Raw genomic sequence first — 24,259 nt, 5'->3', positions numbered from 1 at the left:
ACACGCATACATACATACATAGATATATTCACACAGACACGTCCAACCTATAACACCGAACACCCCGTCGTTTTTGCTTTAAAAAAGGGGTTAAAAAGCACTTAGACCTGTATTAATTTAATACCTTTTAAGTAACCAATATACTCAAATGCAGGTTAGCGGGCGTTATAATTATTATCACAAATTAGTGATAGTCATATGTAGAGGTTAGCATGTTTGAGTTGATCACGAGGCCTGGGTTCAGTTCCCGCGCAGGCCTCAAAGATTGGTATTTAAAAAGTAAATATCGTTAGGAAATTGGCATTGAACAACGTGGTGGTGGTAACATGTGTTACGTTGAAACCCGCCAACCCAAATCGGATTAGTATGGAGTATGTTCTGAATTCCTGGCCGGCGGACTGTGGCCGGAAGTTGGACGATGATAATCTAAGGATGTTGATACTGAAAAAATGTAACTTTTTATATATATAAGGTGTATTTGCAGAATGTCTTCTTTAATAAGGCCTAGTAGGATTCTATCGGAAACAATTTTTCAGCCTTTACGAGCAATTTCAATAAGCATCGAGCCCTTCCCAGCCACTCTATTGCTCAAAGGGTCCCGGCTTACGGTCCGGGTCTCCACAAAATAGGTACTTGGGTAAATCGAGGTCAATTTCGAGGAGATGTGGAAAGGCTACAAAAATGTGTTGACATTTTCATACATGTACAAAGACGGTTCATTAGATCGACCTTGCTTTATTTGTTCATAAGCTTTACATTCAGACATTTATCCAATATATCCTACCTACTTTCGTCTGTATTTTGTTATAAATTAAGTAAAACCAATATTCTAATATTGTAAAATGCAATCTTTGGTCGATTCGTATGCACAGTGTAATTTTTCAACTAATCAGTTTTGATCATAAGAAAATGAACTAATGGGTAATATTTTTGCATTTAGTTAGCATTTTTTCTCTTTTAGATAAATTTAATATCAAAGATATGTCAGGAATATAATACGCTATGCAAGCTTTTAATTTACTTACAGCTGATACATACATTGGGACTTACTAATTTCTATGTACTGGATTGGTAAGGTCACACCATGCATTACCCCCTGTGGATGTTTCACAGAGGGTAATCTGTGATAACATTAAATAAAGTTGTTAAAATATATTATGTAATTTAAGCTATATTATAGAACATTTTTTTATTTAAAGCGTGATAAACCGGGGTTATGACTAAATTCTGTATGTACATATTTAATACCCGTCTCTGGAAGCCAACCCCAATTCCAAACAGATATAAGCCCGGATTAAGCAGCTCTGAAACAATCTAAATAACTTTTGTGACCTTTTCAATCTAAGGGCTGGTTTTGCTGTCAATACAATATGCTGATTATCGTAGACACGAAAAGCAACTTTAAATCTATACCAATATTTCTGTTCGTTTGTTTTGTTTGATTGTTACATATTCAGTACTATAGTTATGCGACGAAATCGCCTGAATTCCGCTACCGGTATTCCGGTTTAAATTGGTGCTGTTTAACCATTGTGGCTCGGAGAGCACGTTGAGCCTTTGCAGTCTTACCCTGGGCTATTTCTAGTCTTGTTGGAGCTGCTGTCCCATCAGACTATGAGAGTGAGGGTATGGAGAGTACACCTGTGTTAGCGCACACACTTGTGCACTATAATATCTCCTGCGTAGTTGGGAAATGTCTCTGGAAAACTTCAAACTTCTTCTGGAAACTGCACTCAGTTTTTTTTTCGAATGATTTTTTTTGAATTTAGATTTTTTTCACTCAGAATGGCATTAACTACATTTTGTTATTTCCCATCTCAAAAATGTCTCTACTCGCTCTGTAGCGGAGCTTCTAAAATGTTAAAAAAGAAACAAAATATCTCTATTTCAACAAGTCAGGATGTCTTTGATCAGTAATGCGACATTAACAAGCTGTCATTTCAGCCCATGCAAATAGAGAAGAGCGTAATTTTATATCTACGTAAAATGAAAATGAATTTTAAAGAGGAGTGAATGTTTGCAAGGAATTTGTAAGCTGAGAATTGAGATAATCTATCTCGTCCTCAACCGAGCGAGCTTCTAGAAAATGTACCCTAATAACAATATTTCTGTGAATACCATTATACATTGTTCGATGTTTTAACTAAGCGTTATATAAGCATGGTTTTAGAGTACCTACGTGGTTCTAATGACTTGTTTGAAATTTGACATGTTGGTTCAAATCATACAAATAACTTTTATATACATACCGACTGACAGACAGCTGAGTGACAACCTTGGGGTACGAAACCCATTAAAATATTTTTTCCCTTAAATTATTTTTTCTTCTATCTCTATAGATAAGTTTGGCTTTGTAATTTGCTGTCGAGGTGCTGAGTCAAGGCTCAGTTATCACTTATCTGTAAGAGCGCTGTCTCATGGACTATCAATCTTATGGAATAAAGCTGTCTGAAACTCCATATAAATATCGGCGATTTTCGTTCAGCCGGCTATGAATATTTTTTGGGAATACAAACAATGTTTCTTACGTGACAAATAACTTAGGCTGTTGGAAGTAAATAGGACAATAGTTCAAAAGATAAGTCGAAAATGTTTGTTTTACTACGTGAAAAACACAAAATGAAAGAATCGGGGCCATCGCCCTCTGTAACATATCTGCTTCCTATCTACCTCTATTAACCCCCGACGCAAAAGTGACGGGGTGTTATAATTTTAACGTGTTAGTGTGTGTGTGTCTGTGTGTATGTGTGTGTGCGTGTCTGTGGCATCATGGCGGCCAAACAGATGAACCGATTTTTACTTTGTTATTTTTTTTTTTCGAAAGGTGATAGAGTGGGGAGTTTTCTTAGCTATGTTGAATGAAAATTTTACCATAAGAGATATCATAAGAGATAAAACTATAACCACTGAATCAATGGTAGCTGTAATTTTATATATATAAACCAGTTATGTTGGTTTCAAAAACTCTAAAAGTTCTGCACAGATCGAGCTGAAATTTTAGCATGGTATATAATACGCATCAAGGATTGTTTTTATCTATTTTTCTCAACCATTCAATCAAATTGTGCCGCATCGAAGCGTGGCAGGGTACAGTTTGTACATGTGTATATAAATATTTATATATTTTTTTACTTTCTTGCTAAAGCACCCTCACTCGTTTTTCTCGCACGTCCGAAGGTTGGCTGGTTGCTTCAGCAATAAGCCCGCCGTTTGTAAGCCGTTTTTTTGGGTTACGGTAGCGTAAGCTACTAATTGAGGAGAGTAGTATGTCACTTAGCCTACTAAGTAGAATAGAAATCAGCGGCTATAATAATCCCACACCCGTCTGTTTATTCGCCGAAGTTTTACGCTACCATTGTTATACGTTTGTTGGTAGGGTTTATATAAAACCGGGTAAACTAAGCGATCTATCACACGCGCGTTTGTATAGGCATCAATGATTAGCTTTAGTGTTGATTGCTTGTGTATGTATACAATACATAATCCAGTTGGTAACTACACTAAACCAAGCGATCGATTACATGTGTTTCTGGATAGATTTACTATTAAGGCGATTATTAAGGCGACTTCTAGTCGGCCAGTTTGCGGAGCCGATCCAAAATCGAGGAAATACCTTCGTACAGTGATTCGGGTGGATGTAGCGAATATGCGGCCAACTTTAATTACTCTAATCTATCGAAACATTCCTTTAAAAAATTGGATTGGCTATAAATAATTTCCAAAATTTTACACCTTATTAGAAATAGTCATATTCGTAATGAGAACAATTTTTTTAGTCGTATAAAAAGATTGTCATGTCATAGGTATTCACATTTAAAACGCGTGAGACGCTTGATTTCTTATGAAAACGCGCTTCGGATGCTTTTAAGGCAAACAAACATTAGTATTCAAGAAGAAAGAAACTTTACGTTACCTATATTCGCAACGAGATACCCGGGTGTAGCGATATCGAATACAAAATGCGCCGCACTATGTACTACGTAGGTGATACCAAAGTTTAACGATCATGCCTATATTTCGCAACGAGAGACATATTGCTCGCGCTAGACATTCCGAGCTGTGGTAGCTGTAAGCTGCGGTAATACCTACCGAGCGTAGGCGAGAATGCCAGGGCAAATAAGCAGGATTTTCGCAGTCGATTGAACAGCGCGGCCGCGTCACTATGTACCAGCACCTTTAGATATTTTTAGAGTTAAAGGTATCTGGAACTCATATTCAGGTCATACTCGTTGGTCTAGTGATTTAACTACGGATCATTAGGTCCGTAGTTCCAGGTTCAATTCCCATGTCAAGCCAAATATTGTTATCATCAATAGCCTATAACAGCCTATATGTCTATAGCTGGACTAATCGGCCCATAATCTCCACGCTGGGCAGACGGGTTAGTGATCGCAGAAGATGATAGTAGTATCACAGAGGACTCTGCTGCCTGCTCTCCGTTATATTCCCTTGGTCACTTTGTACTACACCCGCGGGAAACGAGAATTTCTTAGTACAAAATAGAAGCGTACGTAATAAAAATAAAATTCCCTAGCAGTTTTAAGTAGGTATATCAGAACATTTCGTGTATAACTTAGGGTATTTAATAATCAAGGTATTATGAAATAGGCAGGATGATTACGTATCTCAAAACAGGCTTGCGACAGGCATAAATCTTGCGATCTTTGCTGTCAAATGTCGCTTATGTATTTTTATTGTATGCAAAGTCATAAACCTGTTGTGAGATACCCAATACCGCTGTCAGTCTACTACGTATAAAGTAATTTCTTGAGTATGATGAGAATAAATTATGAAGTTATATAAGTGTCAGGCAGCAAATGTGTGAGTGCGAGGGAAAGGCATCTTATGAGATAAGAGCTAAAGCTTAGAAGTTAGCCAGACGGATTATAAATGAATTATATAATTTTATAGAAATAACTGAGTTATTTATGTTTTCAACTTTATTAATGTTCCTATTCTTGATTGATAAGTAATTCTTTTGTAGCAATATTATCGTTTTTCTATTAGTGATGAATGTTCATATATTGATCATGTTTTCATTTCAGAAAGTAACTCAGTCGAATGAACTGTACACCTACTCTTAGCTTAATGCGACGCGTTACGCGTAGCAAGGAATAACGAAAATCTTTTAACTAGTATGATGTTTATAATATCTAGTAAGCCGAAATGTCATCATCGATTCCAGATGCACAGTTTATTCGAGGCCAAATAAACGCGTCCAGGTGCCCCATTCACTAACTTTTCCAACAGTTGTTGGATCTCCATACAAAAAATGCTATGTTGACATCAGTATTCTGTCGCTATCAAATTAGGAATTTTGTAAGATGACGTCGAGTTGGCAACTTGTTGGATAAGTTAGTGAATCGCGCAATATTTGCATTCGCGATGAAGTGAATTTTTTCGACCTATAACAAGACGCGAAGGATTGGGCATGAGTTTATATTGGACGCAAGTAGGACGAAACTGTGGACGCGACCATTGCCTTTTTTTTAGCGATGATATAGACAAAGATGCAACGTTTTAGGTTACTCATTTTAGGTTTCGTACAATGGCTGTAGTGTTTACTAGTTATAGTGCTTACAACTACAGTATAAATATGCAACCAGTAGTTCCACTTCCAGTGTCTAATTCAATAAAAGGCGTTCACTACAGGCTCTTTTGAAAGGTAGTACCGGAGCTGAGAGGAAGCCGGTTAACTCAGCTCTTTTCAAACATCAACAGTTTTGTTTTGTTTAATTTATTTAATTATATCTTTTTGTTCAAATTCTTTGTTATTACAAGCTTTTATTTAATTAACTGCACGTAAGTCTTTTCAGTTGAAATGTTCAAGATCGCATCGAGCCGACTGAGCTAAAATTAAGTTGCTTTTCACTTTTCTGACCATATTCACTGGTTCGAACATCAAAATTATGTACTAATTTTAAAGCTGGTTAAAAGCCTATTAAAAGTATTAAAAAATTCCCAGAAATCGGAGTTTATTTAGAATCTTATTAAGTCTCATAAATTTCTCAAATCGATAAAAATTTAACTAGTGTACTGTGTACGATACTAAAGTTGCGAACTAGTATAAACTTTATGTCACTCTTGTTTCAGTCCTGTACTCGGTACTGACTTATATTAAATCTCTCTCTGACAGTTTGCATAATTATTGTACAATTTATCCTTATTAAATACTTAATTTTGTGCTTAGCGAGCACAAAATCTTAATGAATTTATATTTGAGCTCAATTGCCTTTGCTATAATTAAAATTTTCAATAAATCAATGTTTTTTTCTATAATTCGCGACAAAAAATCTATCTGGCTAATCTATAAATAAAAATTTACGTTTCACTCCGATAACCCAGATTTTGACTTCACAACACATTCAAAAGTAAAAGAATTCTAAAGTCAACATCCCTTGAAGGTGCCAGGTTACAGACTTAGTTAAATATGCGATGAAAATATCTTTGTGGGTATATACATCCCCAATGTAACGCTTGCTTCTATCTAGTACAATTACTACCTATTTGTCATACTGCTGGTTACGTTTTTATACTGTGTCATTTTAACACGCTTTATTTTCAAAATAGCTAAAAATAATCTTAACACTATTCTATAGCGAAATAGTTGTATTTGGCTGGCTAATGCTCCTTTTGTAAATAAAATTACTTCTTTTTATTGCTATCTGGTGAAGTAAAACGCGGTAAGTTCACTTTTGAATGTGTATGTTATACTTAATCACCTTTTCTTTTTATTTTTTCTTACAGGTTAAAGAAAAAGACAGATGTAGCAAAGTACTTCTTTAAAAAAGGCTAATTGGGCTTGGTAGCTTGGTACCCCTTGTACCAAGCTGATGCGAAATTACAGTATTCATATTATAGAAAAACTTCTTTTCCACCGTTTTTTTCTTAAATCAATACTGTAAGTAAAATAAATAAACTAAGTTGTTACAAAAAGAGACGCAATAACCATAACATCAGCTATGAATTTACATTTAAGATCGAATATACCTGTATATATAACTGTACAATCCGTGGTAGTATAATAAACAAGAAACTTTTCCTCTAAAAAAATGGTACGTATTGAATATACCTATTTTGTATATATATTTAACAGACAGATTGTAATATGGTATAATAAATAATAAGCCTTTTGATAGTTGATACTACATCAGTCTTTTTCTGTGTATGATAATTGTTTATATGTCTACTTCTTATATGCTTTGGTCTACTTAGTCAGTTTTTAAATTTAAAAAAAAACGCACCGTAGTGACAACCCTTGTGTTTCTTTTTGAAAGCCTTTAACAGACATTATTAAAATGGTTTTATATAATTGTAACGTTTTTTTATTCATACGAAATGACAGATTTCTCTAATGCAACTGTAATAAATGGCTGCTCGATGTAGCCACAACTATGTAAGTTACTTAATTATAGTCAGATGAGGCTTAGCTTTTCCCCCTTAGGTTGATGGACACAGAGAAGCTTGATGTTAGTCTATAGTTATAGGTGATGGTTATTTACTAAACATCAGGTGGGCCACCCACGGGGTCCGTCAATAATTACTATTAAAAAGCCATCACATGTTTTACACGCTCAGCGGTGCGTTTAATAACATATTTTGTTTTTTAGCAAATTTAATCAATTATGTAATGTCGCACGGCTATTTTACTGGTCCTAATTATTGTAATAGCAATTAAAAATACAAGATAATGGGGAACCTATTGTCTAAGGGGAAGATAGATGCGAAACATGTTTAATACATTTGGCAGTCTTCATAATTTTTTTGTCTGTGTATATTTGGCGTAATTCATCTTGCTCGGGATTGCGTCCGTGTTTTTCTGGTTTTTTGTCTTGGTCTTCGTCCGTCTTTCGTCCGTTTCTTTGCCCGGATTAAATTTCCTGCCGCCATTTTTATTTCGAGGTTGCTAAAGCTAAAAATAGGCCTAAAGCTCGCTCCAGGTGATTTGTCGTTCTATTTCTACGAAACAAGACGAGATCATGGTGAGACATAATTATTTCTACTGGAGACCAGTGGCGTGCATACAGGGTATGCAGAGGGTATGGAGATGATATAAAATAAAGAAAATCCCCATAACGAATGATATAAACTTAAGGGTATGCTTTTTATAACTCTTACAATGCCTATCCTTAAGATTTTTATAACTCGTACTGGATATTTATTTCATTTTGTATAATCTGCCCGCTTAGTGCATACCCTGTATTCACCAAACTGCTGGAGACGACGCTAAGCTAACTACTTATAGTTAGCTTGCTAGCGTCCTTATCGTTATCTCTTAAGATAACGATAAGAAATAAACAAACATTCACATTCAATATTGCCTGTTTATGTAGGTTGGATAGATTAAAAGGGCTGTCGAAATTTACAGAAAAAAAATCACTGCGTATTATATTGTTCTATATGGATCAAAACAAGCACTTTCAAAGTCCTACTAATGGTTGATATTGGCAAAGCTTTAGAGAGCATCGACATTTTTATGTATACCTTCATTTCCATTTTTATATTGTTGAACTTTCAGTTTGTGTCATTTCAATGGAATATCTATCTATCTATCTAGTAGATGTATGATGCTTGACCCAGCAGTATAAAAGTGCTCATAGAATTTTACACGTAAATACATTTTATTTTGTTATTTTTTAACGGCTTGTTGATTATATTGTATTAGCCATATTGTAGTAGCCATCATTCAGATTACTGAGTACGGTATAACATCCTGCAAGCACTTTGGACCGGCAGCACTCCCTTTATATCAGAATAAAATACAGCGCAGTTCCTCAAAACTCTGCTCCGACAATCGACCTCAGAAGATGTTAACTCTATAAAGGTTTTCCTATACTAGACCTGGGAACTAGTTCTTAAAATATCCCTACTCTTCATTTACGTATTCCTCACTGTTTTGTGTTCCACTGCTGGGCAAAGAGCTCCTCCCTAAATGTAGAGCATGATTAAGAGAACAATAACACTGTTTCGATCACTGTTCTATTAAAATGATATATAGTCATAATAAACGCTTAACGTGTATTTCTCAGGCGAGGAGATAATGCAATTTTCATATCCAATACTGAACATATCTATATATGTAAAAGAGAAAGTGTTTGGGTATGTTCCGTATAGGCTTCGAAACGGCTGGACCGATTTTAATGAAACTTTCAGGGAATCTCCGGATTGACCTGGCGAGTAATCCTGTAAAGTTTGGTGACGATCGGAGAACTCCTATTTTTGAACTGTCAAACTGTCTAATACAGATTTTATTTACAATGATGATATTCTATTGTTGGGTGTACATGGGTGTAGATAATGATCTCCACCTGCTCGAGAAGTGAATAGAAGAGAATGAATACGGAGAGAAATAAATGATTTAATATATTATGAGACTTAAATTAAAAATTTAATTATGTAAGTTTATTGTTTAAATAAAATAAAGCAAAATCTAGCCCAGCGAAGCGGGCTGGGTACGCTAGTTGTCCATACAAAAGTACATAAATACTTATACCTAATAACTTAAAAAAAATCCTAACACCGGCGAGTTTGTCACATTAACTTGAAACTCAAACACCCTATTGTGATATTAAATTATTTCTAATTGCTCCCGTGGTTTGTGTGCTGATCGCTGACCTCCATTATACTATATAGTATATAAGAGGTCAGTAGTGATGGTGGTATATTTGTAATGAAACGTAATTTACTTAATTGACAATTAATTAAGCAATTCAATTGAAACAATACCGTGGAACTTATTAACAAATAACAAACCTAAGCCTTAAAAAGGCTTTATCGTGCTTTATGTCGGGAATGATCGGACTATTTTGTTTATGTACCTTTGAAATGAAATAGTTGAAGGTTTTATGCACTTTTCTATAGCAAAAAAGGCAATGACAATTGTATAAGCGGACAGACTAGGTCAAAAAAACCATATCTATAAAAACGTTTTTAAATCATTTTAGAAAAATTAAAAGTAAAATTACAGTGAAATTCACGTTCGCTTAGACGTTCGTGCTAAACATTTTTGGAAAAGAAAATAGTTTGTTTGACTACGCCAGTGGCGTAGTAAGTGCTACGTTGGATTCGTAGCGAGTTCGCGGAGCCTGCTCTTGCTACAAGAGCATAAAACGATTATATTAAAAATACTTGCACGCCAACTAAACTCCCTGCTGTCTGGTAGATTACACTTTCTCACTGTTCTTATCTGTTTTGATAAACACTTGACTAATTGTAAATCGGGCATAATAGGTTTTGAACATTGCTACCGTAAAATCCTGTAATGCCAGAGAATATATAATGGCTAATGTGTGAATACAAACTCAACATATTGTAATGGATGGGCAAGATTTATTTGGGTCTCGGGCAACAGCGCTTTTGTTCAGCCTCCCTTTCAGATAGGGCCGGGCAAAATCCCTTTGGGTTTCAAATGATAAAAAAAGTCCCCATGCGTTGTAATTAACTAATATAGAATTTAAGCACAAAGAGGTTTTTGTACCTTTATAAGTACTACCTTTATTCAAGTTGCTACAGAGTTCTAAAAGTACATAACTGTTTAATCCATACTCCTTACCAATATTATAAAGAGCTCGAACAGCGCTTATGATTAAATTATTGAGCTGATATTGCTAGAACGTTTGAGATACATAAATTCTTTATAATAATTATTTAGAGGTCTACGTTCGATGAGGGTACATTGCTGAAGATCTTTTTGTGGAGTATAAGGATTGAAGAAATTATAAATTACACCATACAGATTCTCTTGCTGTTCGCGGAGTATAGCAAATTAAGCTTAATTTTCATAATAAACCATGAAACGGTTTATATAGTCATTGTCAGAGGTGGCCCAGGGAAGTGATACCATGTTTATTTCTGCATCGATCGAACTGTACCGACAAAGACGTACCGCTAACCGCTTTAACGTTCCGGTACGATGTTGCGAAGCAACCGATGGATACGGATTTGAGACAATTGCCATACCCCTATCAGGTTAGCTCGCTACCACCTTAGACTGCATCATCATTTACGTAGTAAGATTGTAATCATGGGCATACCTTGCAGCAGAATGAAAAATAAACACACATACATTTTTTGAAGTAAAACTTCTTTAGGCACGACTACGGAGTAACTCACATCTTTTTTCTGATGGAAGTAACGCTTATGTCAGACGTCTGTGTAGTTTCCGTTATTTAAAAATCATAATTTGGTCGTAGGTGGGTATATGTCATATACTCCACGCCTTTTGACTTATACTGCACTTATTGCGTCATTCTATAATATTCAAATCTTACTCACAATTATTCTATTTAACCAATGAAAATATTTATAAAATTTGAAAGTGATTTTAATAAATTTGAAATAGAATATAATGTAATATTAAATGAAATGGCGGAGTCCCAGGAACATTTTACTCTATCATCAATAAATAATAATAAAAGTTTTAATTCAAACGCGCGTAAAGGTTACACGCGCACACTTTTTTTTCATCATAGAAATATACCATCATCATAGCAACATACCTACGTTTACCTATTACAAAAACGTTTTTATAAGAATATCAACTCGATTACTTAATTACATCTCAATCCCAAGAGTTTTCTTGTGCTATTCATCACAGATATCCGAAGGGAATTTGCCTGGTTCCAACTGAATGGGATGTTGAATAAAGTTATTACTCGATTCAGAGAATAGATAAGGGCGGCTACACGATATAAAATGCATCGAATCAAAATGTAGCATCAGTATCTAAATACATTATAAAATTATCTATTTATTTCGTACGTTTGTTTTCCCGAGCTTAGAAGTACCACAATATGTTAGTCACCATGGTGATTACATGTCCAAAAATTTTTTCAAACCAAATAACTTTCCAATAAATCATAAGGAATTTTTCCCTATTATTACGTGTTCCCAACTTGGTATATTTAGATAACTTCAGTAGGTAATATTACGACTATTGTGCGTAAAAGCCCTTACCGCAAATAAGGCAAACTTACTAAAGTGTAAGAGCATCATTAGTATAGGAAACCAGCTAAGTTTACCAAACATCGATTCCTTACGAATTTTCTGCTTGCAAAAGATATTGCGAACTCTACTTGAACGTGCTTGCTCAAAATTAACGAGATATGTTTTATGTTGAGAAATATGTGAATATCATTTAAACCGTTAGGTATATTATATCTACAGCAACAAGTGTTATCCTATTCTCTTCTTCTTATGATTCTGGACCTCTTTCCGTACTTTAGTCGTCGGAATCGTCCGTTGTACGTCGTGCCGCTGTTGCGACTCCCAGATGGGTTGCTTCGGCAAGTCAAGCCCACTCCAGAAGTGTAGCAGACCGCCCAGGTCACCGAGTGAGTCGGAACACTCTCCGACACTCACTCTCAGCATCACTATGCTGAGAGTTTGTTGCGTTGTGTTCGTGATTGTCAGGTACCTGCTCCTTTTTATCAGACCATTACCTGTATCGATGTTTTCTCTACACGCATGCTGTGCACAGAGGACTGTAAGTTTTCATAAGGTATGGCCTCGTCGGAAGATGCACGTCAATGCCTGGCAACAAGTATTATGTAGAAATTTCCAAAATTCCACGATTTTATACCGTTTGGCTGTGCTGTGGAGAGGCCACTGCCACTTCAGCTTCCCATCTGCCTGTGTTATGTCGATAACTCTTGTTCTTCTAAAGATCTCCTAGATTCTGATTTGATCAAGCAGCTTTCAAGCATATACCTCTCTAACTAAAAGCCCTCTCTAAAATCTAAATTTTTAATTTCCCGAACCGTACCGAATTTTTCAGTCAAGACGTTTTTCGGCCAGATGGCCAAATGGCCAGAAATCTGTCTAGCTATTTTTCCCTGAATTTGAAGCAGGTCATGTTCATAATTTCCACCTTTTAAGTGTTTTAAGATTTTTTAGATCTTTGCTAAAGAAATTATTTAGTTAAATTGAATAATAAAATCGGGGAAATGAAATCTACCATGTAAACTTACGAGCGTAATATATAATACCTTTAAATTTTGCACAGCGTTGAGTGCCTCATTAGTGTTTTACATTGGAACACCCAATTAGCGGTACAAGGCGAGAGTTCTTCAATCTCCATGCGCCGGCTTTTAAAGTATGGGCGAATGATGTTTGTACAAAAATAAATCCTTATTTTTCAATTCTAATATATTTTGAAATTATACTCAACTAGATTTTATAATAAGCACTTTTGATTAAATTAAATTTAAAAAATCCCCGACTATCAATATAGTGTACACTATTCTACTAGTCAAGTCCTATTAACACCATTATGTGGTGGCGGCCATCTTGGAATTGTATTTTTCATAGACTGTATATTCTATTAGAGAAGTCCTTGTATTTGACTGACATATTGAGGGAGTTGAGAAATAAAACCGCCATTATGCGGTGGCAGCCATCTTGGATTTGAAATTTGTCATAGTGTTGGATTTATAAGCCTGCCAGCCAAGCCTTTTCATTTGATACCCATATTGAGGGAATTGTCAAAAAATATCTAATCTGCCATTTTGTTGCGGGCCATCTTGGACCGATTTTCATGAAACATAGCTAAGAGCACGTAATTAAGAATATACAGAAACCGTGTACACGTGTACTATTGCAGTGAAGCATAAAAAACCACTCCACTTTAGTATGGTTCCTCGAACAAACGGTTAGTCACTTCATACAATTTAGCAGTCGACAGTAAGTATTTCACCATAGAATGGGAAAATAGGAAACATTGTGAGCTAGCCACCTTTTTTCGACACAATGCACTACATACAATAATGGCTGAATGAGGATTCTGTTTCTTATTCACTTTTTAAACAAAAAAAAAAAGAAAATTAAAAATCGGTCAATTTAATACATGTACACGTGCCACTTAAGAAAAACATGGTTTATAAAAACAAAATTGTTATGGTTAATTAGAATAGATTAATATAATGCAGGAGAAACTTTGCTTGCTTTTTATAAACAAAGCGATCGATAGGCGACGTAATTGGCTACAATTCACAGTTGAGACATGAAACAATCAAAAGCGTTCGACCGTGGCGCAAAAGCTTGAATACATTTAAATATTAATAAGTAATTTAATATATTTTCATGCGGCCCGCGACTTCGTAAGCGTACAAGTAGCAGAATGTCAAACTTTTAAATAAAATTCTTATCCCATTGATTTAATATGTTACTATTCCCCTATTCTACACATAATTTTAACTCCCGGTACGGTTAGATGGGAAACTCTTTTTCAGTGAATAAAAACAACCTCATAGGAACCTAAGAAATGTCAGTAGAATAGAACGTGTTACTGACTGTGTAATCTCTCTTCCCGCCAGTGGAAGTGGAAGTTCCCTATAAATTGGTCAAGTTATTTCGTAGATTTCGTAAAAGTAAAAATAAGGGCAACAAACTGACACTACAACTTAAATTAATTGTATAGACAAGCGGGTCGTTTGCCACGGCGTCCGCGTAATAATTTAGTTTCGTTCTATTTTGTTATTTTGGTTGAGACTAAGGAATAAGAAAACCGAATGTTTCAGCCTGTCTCCAGAAAGCACGCTACGAGTACAAACTGTAAAAATTTAGGTTAGTATTACATTAGCGTTTTCTCTAAAGTGTCATAAGCTGCCATCTCTACCTAAATAAACAAGACAAGAACCAAGTAAAGATGTTGATAACTATAGGTTACACATATTCCTTTGCCTAAGAACTTCCACGTTTTTTGCACTGGGTAAAGGGCTTCAAAGATTTAAATTATTCAACCGTCTTCAAAAAAGAAGTTGAGTATAATTTTTGTTACATAAACTAATGACTTAACAGAACATTAACTTTTCGGTGTAAGATTGTATGAATAATGAACCTCCTACTTCGTCGTTCGTAGTCTAGCAAAATTTGGATCTCTTGTACATTATGTTTGACTCAAATGGCACGAGATTGTCGCTTAGGCGAACTGTGTTTAACAACTTTCTCGACCTTTCTGGCGCTGGCAATCTAAAATTTATAATTTCTAAAATTTCTCATAAAGGGGTGTAAGTGGGTGTGGCTGGGGTGTAAGTGGGTGTGGCTAGTACCAGTCAGCCTCCCAAATTGCCAACCTCACCTGCACGTGGTGCACCCTGCCGTTTAACCGACGAGGCTCTGGCGACCGACAAGTGGCGGTATAACCACTTCAAATTGGCTAGGCTGAACAAATGGCACAGACCGGTGTCGGGCAGCAGCGACGCCGGGGCGATCAGTCTAGCCCTGCGATGACCAACCCGCCTGCCCAGCGTGGTCATTATCGGGCATATCTTTAATGGGAAGGAGAAAAAAACCACAGCCCCTAGTTCCCGGCGGCCCCGCTATTCCTGGCTCTGGCAGCGGTTATGGTAACGGCGGGGCAAGGGGTGTTAAGAATCTCCGGCAGAGATTCCGCTGCCAACCCCGACGACTTGACCTGGCAACATACAACGCACGCACGTTGAGGACCGATGGAAAGGTGATTGAGCTGGAAGAAGTGGTGAGCAAGTTGCGCTGGGATATTATAGGATTGTCTGAAGTCCGGCGAGAGGGGGAGGACTCGATAATCTTGGAATCCGGCAACTTGTTTTACTACCGGGAGGGTGACCAACAGTCACAGGGTGGTGTCGGGTTTATCGTCCACAAGTCTCTCGTCAACAATGTTGTAAAACTCGAAAGTGTGTCGAGCAGGGTAGCATACCTTATACTCAGAATTACCAAACGGTATTCGTTGAAGGTCATACAGGTATACGCGCCGACTTCGGCACACCCAGACGAGGATGTAGAGGTTTTGTATGAGGACATTTCAAAAGCCATACATGCCTCGAACACCTACTACAATATTGTGATGGGGGATTTCAACGCGAAGCTTGGCGAGCGAACTGGTTCAGAGTTGAGGGTGGGGCAATTTGGGTATGGGCAACGGAACCACAGGGGTCAAATGTTGGCTGACTTCATGGAGAAGGAGGGCCTTTATATGATGAACTCCTTCTTCAAGAAGCGGCCACACAGGAAATGGACCTGGATAAGCCCCGATGGTTCCACGAGAAACGAGATCGACTTCATCATGTCGACCAAACGGCATGTATTCAATGATGTCTCTGTGATCAACAGGGTTAAAACCGGAAGTGATCACCGTATGGTAAGAGGCACATTGAGTATAAACGTTCAACTTGAAAGAGTCAGACTGGTGAAGTCTACACTCCGGCCTACTCGTGCCCATATTCAAAACCCCGAGAGCTTTCAACTAGAACTACAGAACCGGTTCGGTTGCCTAGCAGATTGCGACACTGTGGACGATTTGAACAACAGGCTGGTGGAAACTGTCCAAACAGTCGGGTCCAAATTCTACAAGGCCCACCGTAGAAACAAGGCCAATAGGTTCTCAACCAATACACTCAAGCTTATGACGGAGAGGCAAGAGATGAGACTACAGTCTATAGCAGACGCGTCCGCTTACCGGCGGATTAATAGGCAGATCTCTAAATCACAGACTCGTGATATGCGGCACTTCAATACAGAGCGTATTAAAAATGCCATCGAGCAAAACAGAGGCTCTAAAGTGTTCGCTAGAGATCTGTCTATCGGTCAGAGCCAGTTGATGCGACTGAAGACCAATAATGGTAGTCTTGTCTCTTCCAAACCTGAGATCTTGGGTGAGGTTGAGAACTTTTATGGACAGTTGTACACCACAGTACAGACGCCTGTTGAAGATTTGGCTAAGGATCCTAGAGCCAAATTAACTCGACACTATACCGAAGATATCCCAGACGTCAGCCTATACGAGATTAGTGTGGCTCTCAAGCAGCTTAAAAATGGCAAGGCGCCGGGTGATGACGGAATAACGGCAGAACTCCTGAAGGCAGGTGGAAAACCGATACTGAGAGTCCTTCAGCGATTGTTTGATTCCGTTATTCACCAAGGCACAACGCCAGAGGCATGGCACAGGAGTGTGGTGGTTCTGTTCTTCAAAAAAGGTGATAATACCTTGTTGAAGAATTACAGACCCATCTCGCTGCTGAGTCATATCTACAAGCTGTTTTCGAGAGTCATTACGAATCGTCTCGCTCGTAGGTTTGATGACTTCCAGCCTCCCGAACAAGCCGGTTTCCGTAAGGGCTTTAGTACCATAGACCACATTCATACGCTGCGGCAGGTTATACAGAAGACTGAAGAGTATAACCGGCCACTTTGCTTAGCGTTTGTGGACTATGAAAAAGCCTTTGATTCGGTGGAAACTTGGGCTGTGTTTAGGTCACTGCAGAGATGCCGAATTGACTACCGGTATATCCAAGTGTTGCAGTGTTTGTACAAAAACGCCACTATGTCAGTTCGTATACAGGATCAGACTACGAGACCAATCCAATTGCAGCGAGGCGTGCGACAGGGAGATGTTATCTCCCCGAAACTATTTACCGCTGCGTTGGAGGACGTCTTTAAGCTTCTGGAATGGAACGGACTTGGCATCAACATTAACGGCGAGTACATCACTCAACTTCGGTTTGCCGACGATGTAGTCATAATGGCAGAGACTCTGGGAGACCTAAATACGATGCTCGATGGCCTCAGCAGAGCTTCTCAACAGGTTGGCCTACGAATGAACATGAGCAAGACGAAGATTATGTCTAATGCTCATGTTCCGCTTCAACCAGTAATCGTTGAGAACACTGCACTCGAAATTGTTGACGAATACGTATACCTAGGACACACGATCCAGTTAGGTAGGTCCAATTTCGAGAAGGAGGTGAACCGCCGAATCCAACTCGGATGGGCAGCGTTCGGGAAACTCCGTGCCATCTTTTCGTCAGAAATCCCTCAGTGCCTGAAGACGAAAGTCTTCGAACAGTGCGTGTTGCCAGTGATGACCTATGGCTCTGAAACATGGTCGTTAACTATGGGCCTCATAAGAAGGCTTAGAGTCACTCAGCGGGCGATGGAGAGAGCTATGCTCGGAGTATCTCTACGCGATCGAATCAGAAATGTGGAGATTCGTAGAAGAACCAAAGTTACCGACATAGCTCAACGAGTCGCGAAGCTTAAGTGGCAATGGGCCGGGCACATAGTTCGGAGAAAGGATGGACGTTGGGGTCCCAAGGTGCTGGAATGGCAGCCCCGTACTGGTAAGCGCAGCGTTGGTCGACCCCCAACGAGGTGGACAGACGACATTAAGCGCGTCGCAGGTAGCCGTTGGATCCAAGCGGCTCAGAATCGTGGAACTTGGAACTCCCTACAAAAGACCTATGTCCAGCAGTGGACGTCTATCGGTTGATGTGATGATGATGATGATGATGATGAAAATTTCTCTGGTCTGATGGAGGCTTGGACAGACTTGAAAGTACCGCCTATTGTTTTACCGCTACGGTACGAAGTCGCGTAAAAACCGATAAACATTTAATCTATTGAATTTAAAGTGGTAAATATACAAAATGTGTTTGACTTGTCTGTCTGGGAAATATACAAAAATATAGAATTAATAATAAACCGGCGTTGCACCGCGTTTCTCGCGCACCTTTTTTTATTTACCAGTGAATTGTGTATAATTGTACCTACTATGTTGCGTTGTGTGCTGTTAACCCTAACAAAACCTTGTATAATTACAAGCAAATTTTGGACTCGGCAAGTTGTGAAGAAATAGGGATTAAAGTTTTGTCTCCATTAATCATTGTCAAGTCTATGTTTTACGATTTACGCTTCGTAACCGTCAATCTGTCCCAACTGAATTTAATTATTCATCCTTGGTACCCAAAAATATTAATGATAAATTATTTCAAAATACATTTAGACAACTTTTTCTACGGCTATTAATTTATTGCGATTATTTTCAAAATAAATCCGCTAGAGAGCGATTGTGTAAAGTTGTTTATGGATTGTATAAAACTGTCTATTAATGCGGTGATTATAAATCAAAACTGATGCACCTTTTGTAAGCTTACCAATAAGTGCATCATAAAAATTGAGAAATGAATTTGAAGCTGTTAAATCAATACGATTTTCTCATACAAATGCACCTATAGCAAATCGACCTCCCTAGCGCAATGACCTAAAAGTGGGAGGGGTACCAACTTCTAGGCGTTTGTATTTTTTTATAGAAATACTTCGGCCGTAGCTTTTCACTGCCTTTATTTTCCATTACTTTCATATTGTACCGTTATGGAATGACAATTTATTTGTTTTCATATAACAATAGCAGATGAGGCGGAGAACTTCTATTAATTTTAAAACTTGTGTTAGAAGATCTTGCTCTTCTCTTACAAAATTATTTCAATTTATTTATATAGTACATTTATTTATTTATTTGTGATATGAAAATAAAACATGCAGTGTATGCCAGTATGTGTAAGTGTGTTTGCGTGTGTGTGTATGTGTGTGATCGTGCTTGCGGGCGGTGTGTGTATGCGTGAGACTGATTATGGCTGAAGTCATACACCTTATTGTTTATTAAGTGTAAAATGACACTTATTTGAGCAGTTGCAAAAGGAGTTCCGTTTTTTTATATATCAGAGATTGTTACCATTGAGTAATTTTTGTTTTACAGACGTAAGACTTTAATTGGTAGATATTAAGTGCTTTATTAATTCTGTTATATAAAGAATTAATTAAGCACCGTTTTATTAACCGTACCGTTCCGTACCTTTATATCCGTTCTTTTCATAAAAAATACTATTTCTTTCATCAAACTCAGCGCTCCAACCAACATTTCTCTAGTGTGTTTTGTTAGTTCACTTGTATTCAATACCTGCATAAGTCTTTTGTTACCTGAACCTGAAAATAGAGTGAATATTGAATATTTCGTCAGTTTTGCTTTTAAGATTTAGTTGTTGTAAAAAAAAATGTATTTTCTGTTAATCAATTTCCTTTATTTTTGCTTAACCTAATTTTGCTTATCTTATCTATTTGTTTCAAACTTTTGCTAAATATTATTTCTTTCGCTCACAAACATCAAAAAAGATTCGTTTTACGTTTCCAAAGAATATAAAAATGAAAGTCATAATATTTGTTGCAGATGATGAGTTTGGAGAAAAGTCAGTGTCGGTGTTGTTGGATGGCGAAGAGTCAGAGCTAATATTCATCGACCATCCAAGTACAGAAATGTCGGTGAGTGGATATTCTTTGATTTTCCAGAACAAACGGAAAAGTTTGTTATTTAATATTTTCCATAACACACCATAATAGTAGTTTGTTGTATATTCTATTTACTCCAAATGTTGGCTTAAATAAGCGAAATGTCTTGACTAAAACTCATCTTAAACTGCGAAGTTATGTTAAATTAATTGAATATAATTGCCATGCAAATACAAAGCAAATCACCTTATATCAATTTTAAAATAAGTCCCATTTCCAAAACATAAGAAGATATTAACACCGAGTAAAGAACGATACTCATATTATATAATTAATTTATCTTTTATATAAGATTTGTACGTACCTACGTTCGGAAACGCGGTTTAGTTTCGAGTGGAAAACTCTTTGACGTCAAAGTCAATTGGTTGTAGCTATCTTGTTTTATTTTTAAGTCGAACATTTGTAAAAAAAAAAGCAGTATTAAACGAGCAGTATATCTAAAATGTATTTTACTTTGACTTTTAAGTTCAAAGACTTTCATCAAGTTTCTAATAAGTGCTAGGCATGAAGTGCCAAACATTATTTATATACCCTTCCAAAATTTTAGCGTTTTTATATTTTTACAAACTCAAACAAATTCAAACTGAAAATTGAGGCCGTCAACAAAGGCTCTTGTAAAAAACTATGGCATAACCATTTTATTGTTTCTCCTACAAAATGCTTAAATTATTTTTTTTTTATTTAAAGAATCTGAAGCTCGTATTTGATGTCAATCTCAATATATTGTTTTATTTTTTTCTGTGCCCATTTTTTATGTCTATCATTGAAAAAAATAGGTATCAGGGAACAGATGAATCTACAGACACAGAGATAGACACACAACAAACAAACATAAAAATATAGACCTTGCGCAGACGGGTGAGGTTACGACAGATGGTCTTAGATCCAGTTAAGAAGATAATCATGGCAAGATACTATTAGCAAGATAAATATAAAGTTTTTTTTTGTAGGTGGAAAACTGTCTATCGACTTACGAACCACACGCCTGCGTGGTTGTTTACTCTGTGGTTGCCAAGAGCTCATTTATCAGGGCTAACGAACTATTGTCGTACCTAGCAAGAGAGCTATTCACTGTAGAACGGACAGCTGTGCTTGTGGGGAATAAAGCGGATCTGGCGAGGGCTCGGCAGGTCACTACTAATGGTAGGTACCCTGCTTTGACCCCTTTACTAGCGATCGAACGAGGTATAATTTATTTGGTAACCGCTTGATTAGTAGTATAAATTGAAAACAGAATGGCGAAGTTGGTGCCAGCAATTTAAGAAACCTTTCAGACTCAGAAATAATCTATTTTGTATTCATATTTTCAAACACTGTATTTTTAAAAGGAAATAAAAATTAAACTATTTACAGTAAACTTAACTCTGAGTCCAGAACTATGAGTTCGCCATTCGGCTTTTAAATTAGAAAAGAAGTCGAGCTAAACCAAAATAAACAAAGGACAACTGTTGTATCCTTTTGCCAAGAAAATAACGATATATCTTTATTTTCTTGGCAAAAGAATTTGCATCCTTCAAAACTGAACAACCATCGCCTATAAACAGAAAAACACTTCGTAGGGCATGCAAGGAACACGCCCTACAAGGTGCAGCCCTGGGTTCATCTGCCTGAGGCGTAGGTGTTAAGCCTCATGTGCCTGTAATAATGATAAATAAATAAATAAATAAATAAATATACTACACACATCGTCATCTAGCCCCAATTTAAGCATAGCTTGTGTTATGGGTACTAAGATGACTGATGAATATTTTTTATAAATAATATACACAAATACTTAGAATATACATATAAACCCCCAGACACTGAAAAACATTCATTCTCATCACACAAACATTTTCCAGTAGTGGGAATCGAACCCACGGCCTTGGACTTAGAAAGCAGGCTCGTTGCAAACTGCGCCAATCGGCCGTCAATGATAAAGTCTAAGTTGATAGCGGGCTGAGAAAGTCGTTAAAGATTTTCTACATCGCATCGCCATCAACACTAAATTAATTGTCTACACTAAATAATATGTCTTTGTTAGTAGGGTGGTGAACCCGGCATATACAATTTGCAAGAACAACATTTATAGTCACGTCAGTTATATGTGTTTGTGTGTTCAAATAAACACCACAGAGAAAATATAAAATGTACAAAAGTGCAAGTCCCATAAACATACACTTTCACGTATATAGTACTATATATAGTGACAATAAGTGTTGGCATTAACTAATGTTTCCTTAGATACAAATTTTAAGATAACTCAGATTTTTACAGCGCAAAGACTGCATTGCGAGACTTGCATTTCCGTATGTGTTTCCTCTGTGGTGTTCATTAGAACACACAAACGCATACATACAAATTAACTTATTTATAATTTAATACTTATCCATATAACAAAGGTTTTAGATCAGCTTAATATGTTTTACCAAGAGAAGCATAATATTATATGGTTATTGAGAAATAAAATGTTTTAATTATCTATATTCGCTTTGTGGTAATAGTTTTAGAAAAATAGCGAGCTAGGTTTTATTACTATTATTGCCTTCACAACATCAACATCAAATGTAAACATCATGAACAATAACATCAAAAGATAGCATCTTGAATTATAATTCCGATCCTTCGAATTGAATTTATCTTGTTCCCTCGGTCTAGGGTCTAATTAGTGATTCAGTTAATCCTTTACAGAGGGTAAAGCTTTGGCTACGTCAAAAGATAGCAAATTTATCGAGACCTCGTCTGGAATACAGCACAATGTTGATGAACTTCTGGTTGGAATTTTAAAACAGATACGGCTGAAGGAAAGCCGTGAAAAGAAGCAAGCAAAGAAAATTGCGAAACAGGTAGGTACCTATTACTACTTAAAGAACTAACATTTTTTATTTATGCCTAAATTAGATGTTAACTATTAGATGTTTCGTGGATCTAGTAGTTGCCTTCTAATTTTTAAATTATTATTATGTACTCCACGTACGTATATGCCGAATGCCTACAGCGCTCGAATATACAAGTCTTAAATTCAAAAATTCATTTACTTTAAGTAGGCCTAAATATAAACACTTTAAACTCCAAGTCTGTCTGTGTGTCGTAAATAGTAGTAGTGACTTTACCACTTATATAATGATCCGTACATCCAAATTAATACTCTGAAGTTGAAGGTGTATGTTTAATTATTACTAACTGTCTGCTCTGGCAATTGGTTGGGTGAAAAAAAAACACTAGAACTAGATTATTTATGTTTTAATAATTAATATCAAATTATTGACTAGAAATTGCATACAATTTTACAATAAACTACCGGTGGACATCTTGGAGATGTCTCTTAAAAAGTTCAAAATTTAAATCAAATTTTAAATTAAATTAAGAAATTTTGGATTCGAATTAAAAAGAGAAGAAAACCTGAAACCACATATGCCTATCTTCAGCAGAACCTCAAAATCAGTTCATGTTTTATACGTTATCAGGTCACAATAAGACATAAACACATCAAGTTTATATATTGTAAATAATATATCTGATTTATAACAGCAAAGTGTTACAGAATTCTGTTAAAACTCCTAAATATTACAAAAACTATTAAACAAAAAGAAATCGTCTTTATTATTACGGAAAAATAATAATATGAAGTAATAACATGTATGTCAGTATTTTAGGGATGGAAAATTACGCACGGCTTAACAGCTGAATTTATCTGGCCGATTTTTTATCAAATAATAGCTTATAATTAATTATCCTGGATACAGACAGGATACTTTTCAACCCGGGAAAACAAACGAAAATCGCGGATTTTCAAAATGAAAGAACAAATACGGTTAATTCGTTAGTTCAATTTCTTAGTTTTTTTATAATGACAATAGACTGAAACACGCTAAAAGAAAGGTATCGCATTGAGCTTCATTATTCTCAATTCGTTTTATGGTCCTCAGACGCAATATAAATTCAGGGTAGCATTAATTATATTTTTTAATTATTTGTGATATAAATTACTGACGGGTAATTTTTTCTCAGTAGCTGTCGCCTGCTTCATTAAGCTCAATCTTTTAAGCGCCTTCGGCCGCTTGGTTTCATTCGTTTTAATATAATGGGCGCGATGAAAAGGCAAATCTAACAATGTCGCAATGAATCGCAGTCTCGCGGTTTAAGAGCCTCTCCTATACTAATATTACCTACTGTAATATTT

The 24,259-nt window shown here is 36.6% G+C and overlaps 1 protein-coding gene across 2 annotated transcripts in view; it reads left to right on the top strand.

The window, feature by feature from the left end:
• Nucleotides 1-24,259, top strand: part of LOC120626862 — an 84,734-nt gene that overhangs the window by 58,574 nt on the left and 1,901 nt on the right. For both annotated transcript variants that reach the window (XM_039894652.1, XM_039894644.1), the window contains exons 6-8: nucleotides 19,979-20,070; nucleotides 21,048-21,240; nucleotides 22,768-22,922. In XM_039894652.1, coding sequence (XP_039750586.1) covers nucleotides 19,979-20,070; nucleotides 21,048-21,240; nucleotides 22,768-22,922 — 440 coding nt within the window. The remainder of the gene's footprint in view (nucleotides 1-19,978; nucleotides 20,071-21,047; nucleotides 21,241-22,767; nucleotides 22,923-24,259) is intronic.

Source organism: Pararge aegeria, chromosome 1 (assembly GCF_905163445.1).
Source record: "Pararge aegeria chromosome 1, ilParAegt1.1, whole genome shotgun sequence".
Taxonomy (NCBI): Eukaryota; Metazoa; Arthropoda; class Insecta; order Lepidoptera; family Nymphalidae; genus Pararge; species Pararge aegeria.
Note: the sequence above shows the minus strand (reverse complement) of the source record. Positions and strands in the feature narration are given on the sequence as shown.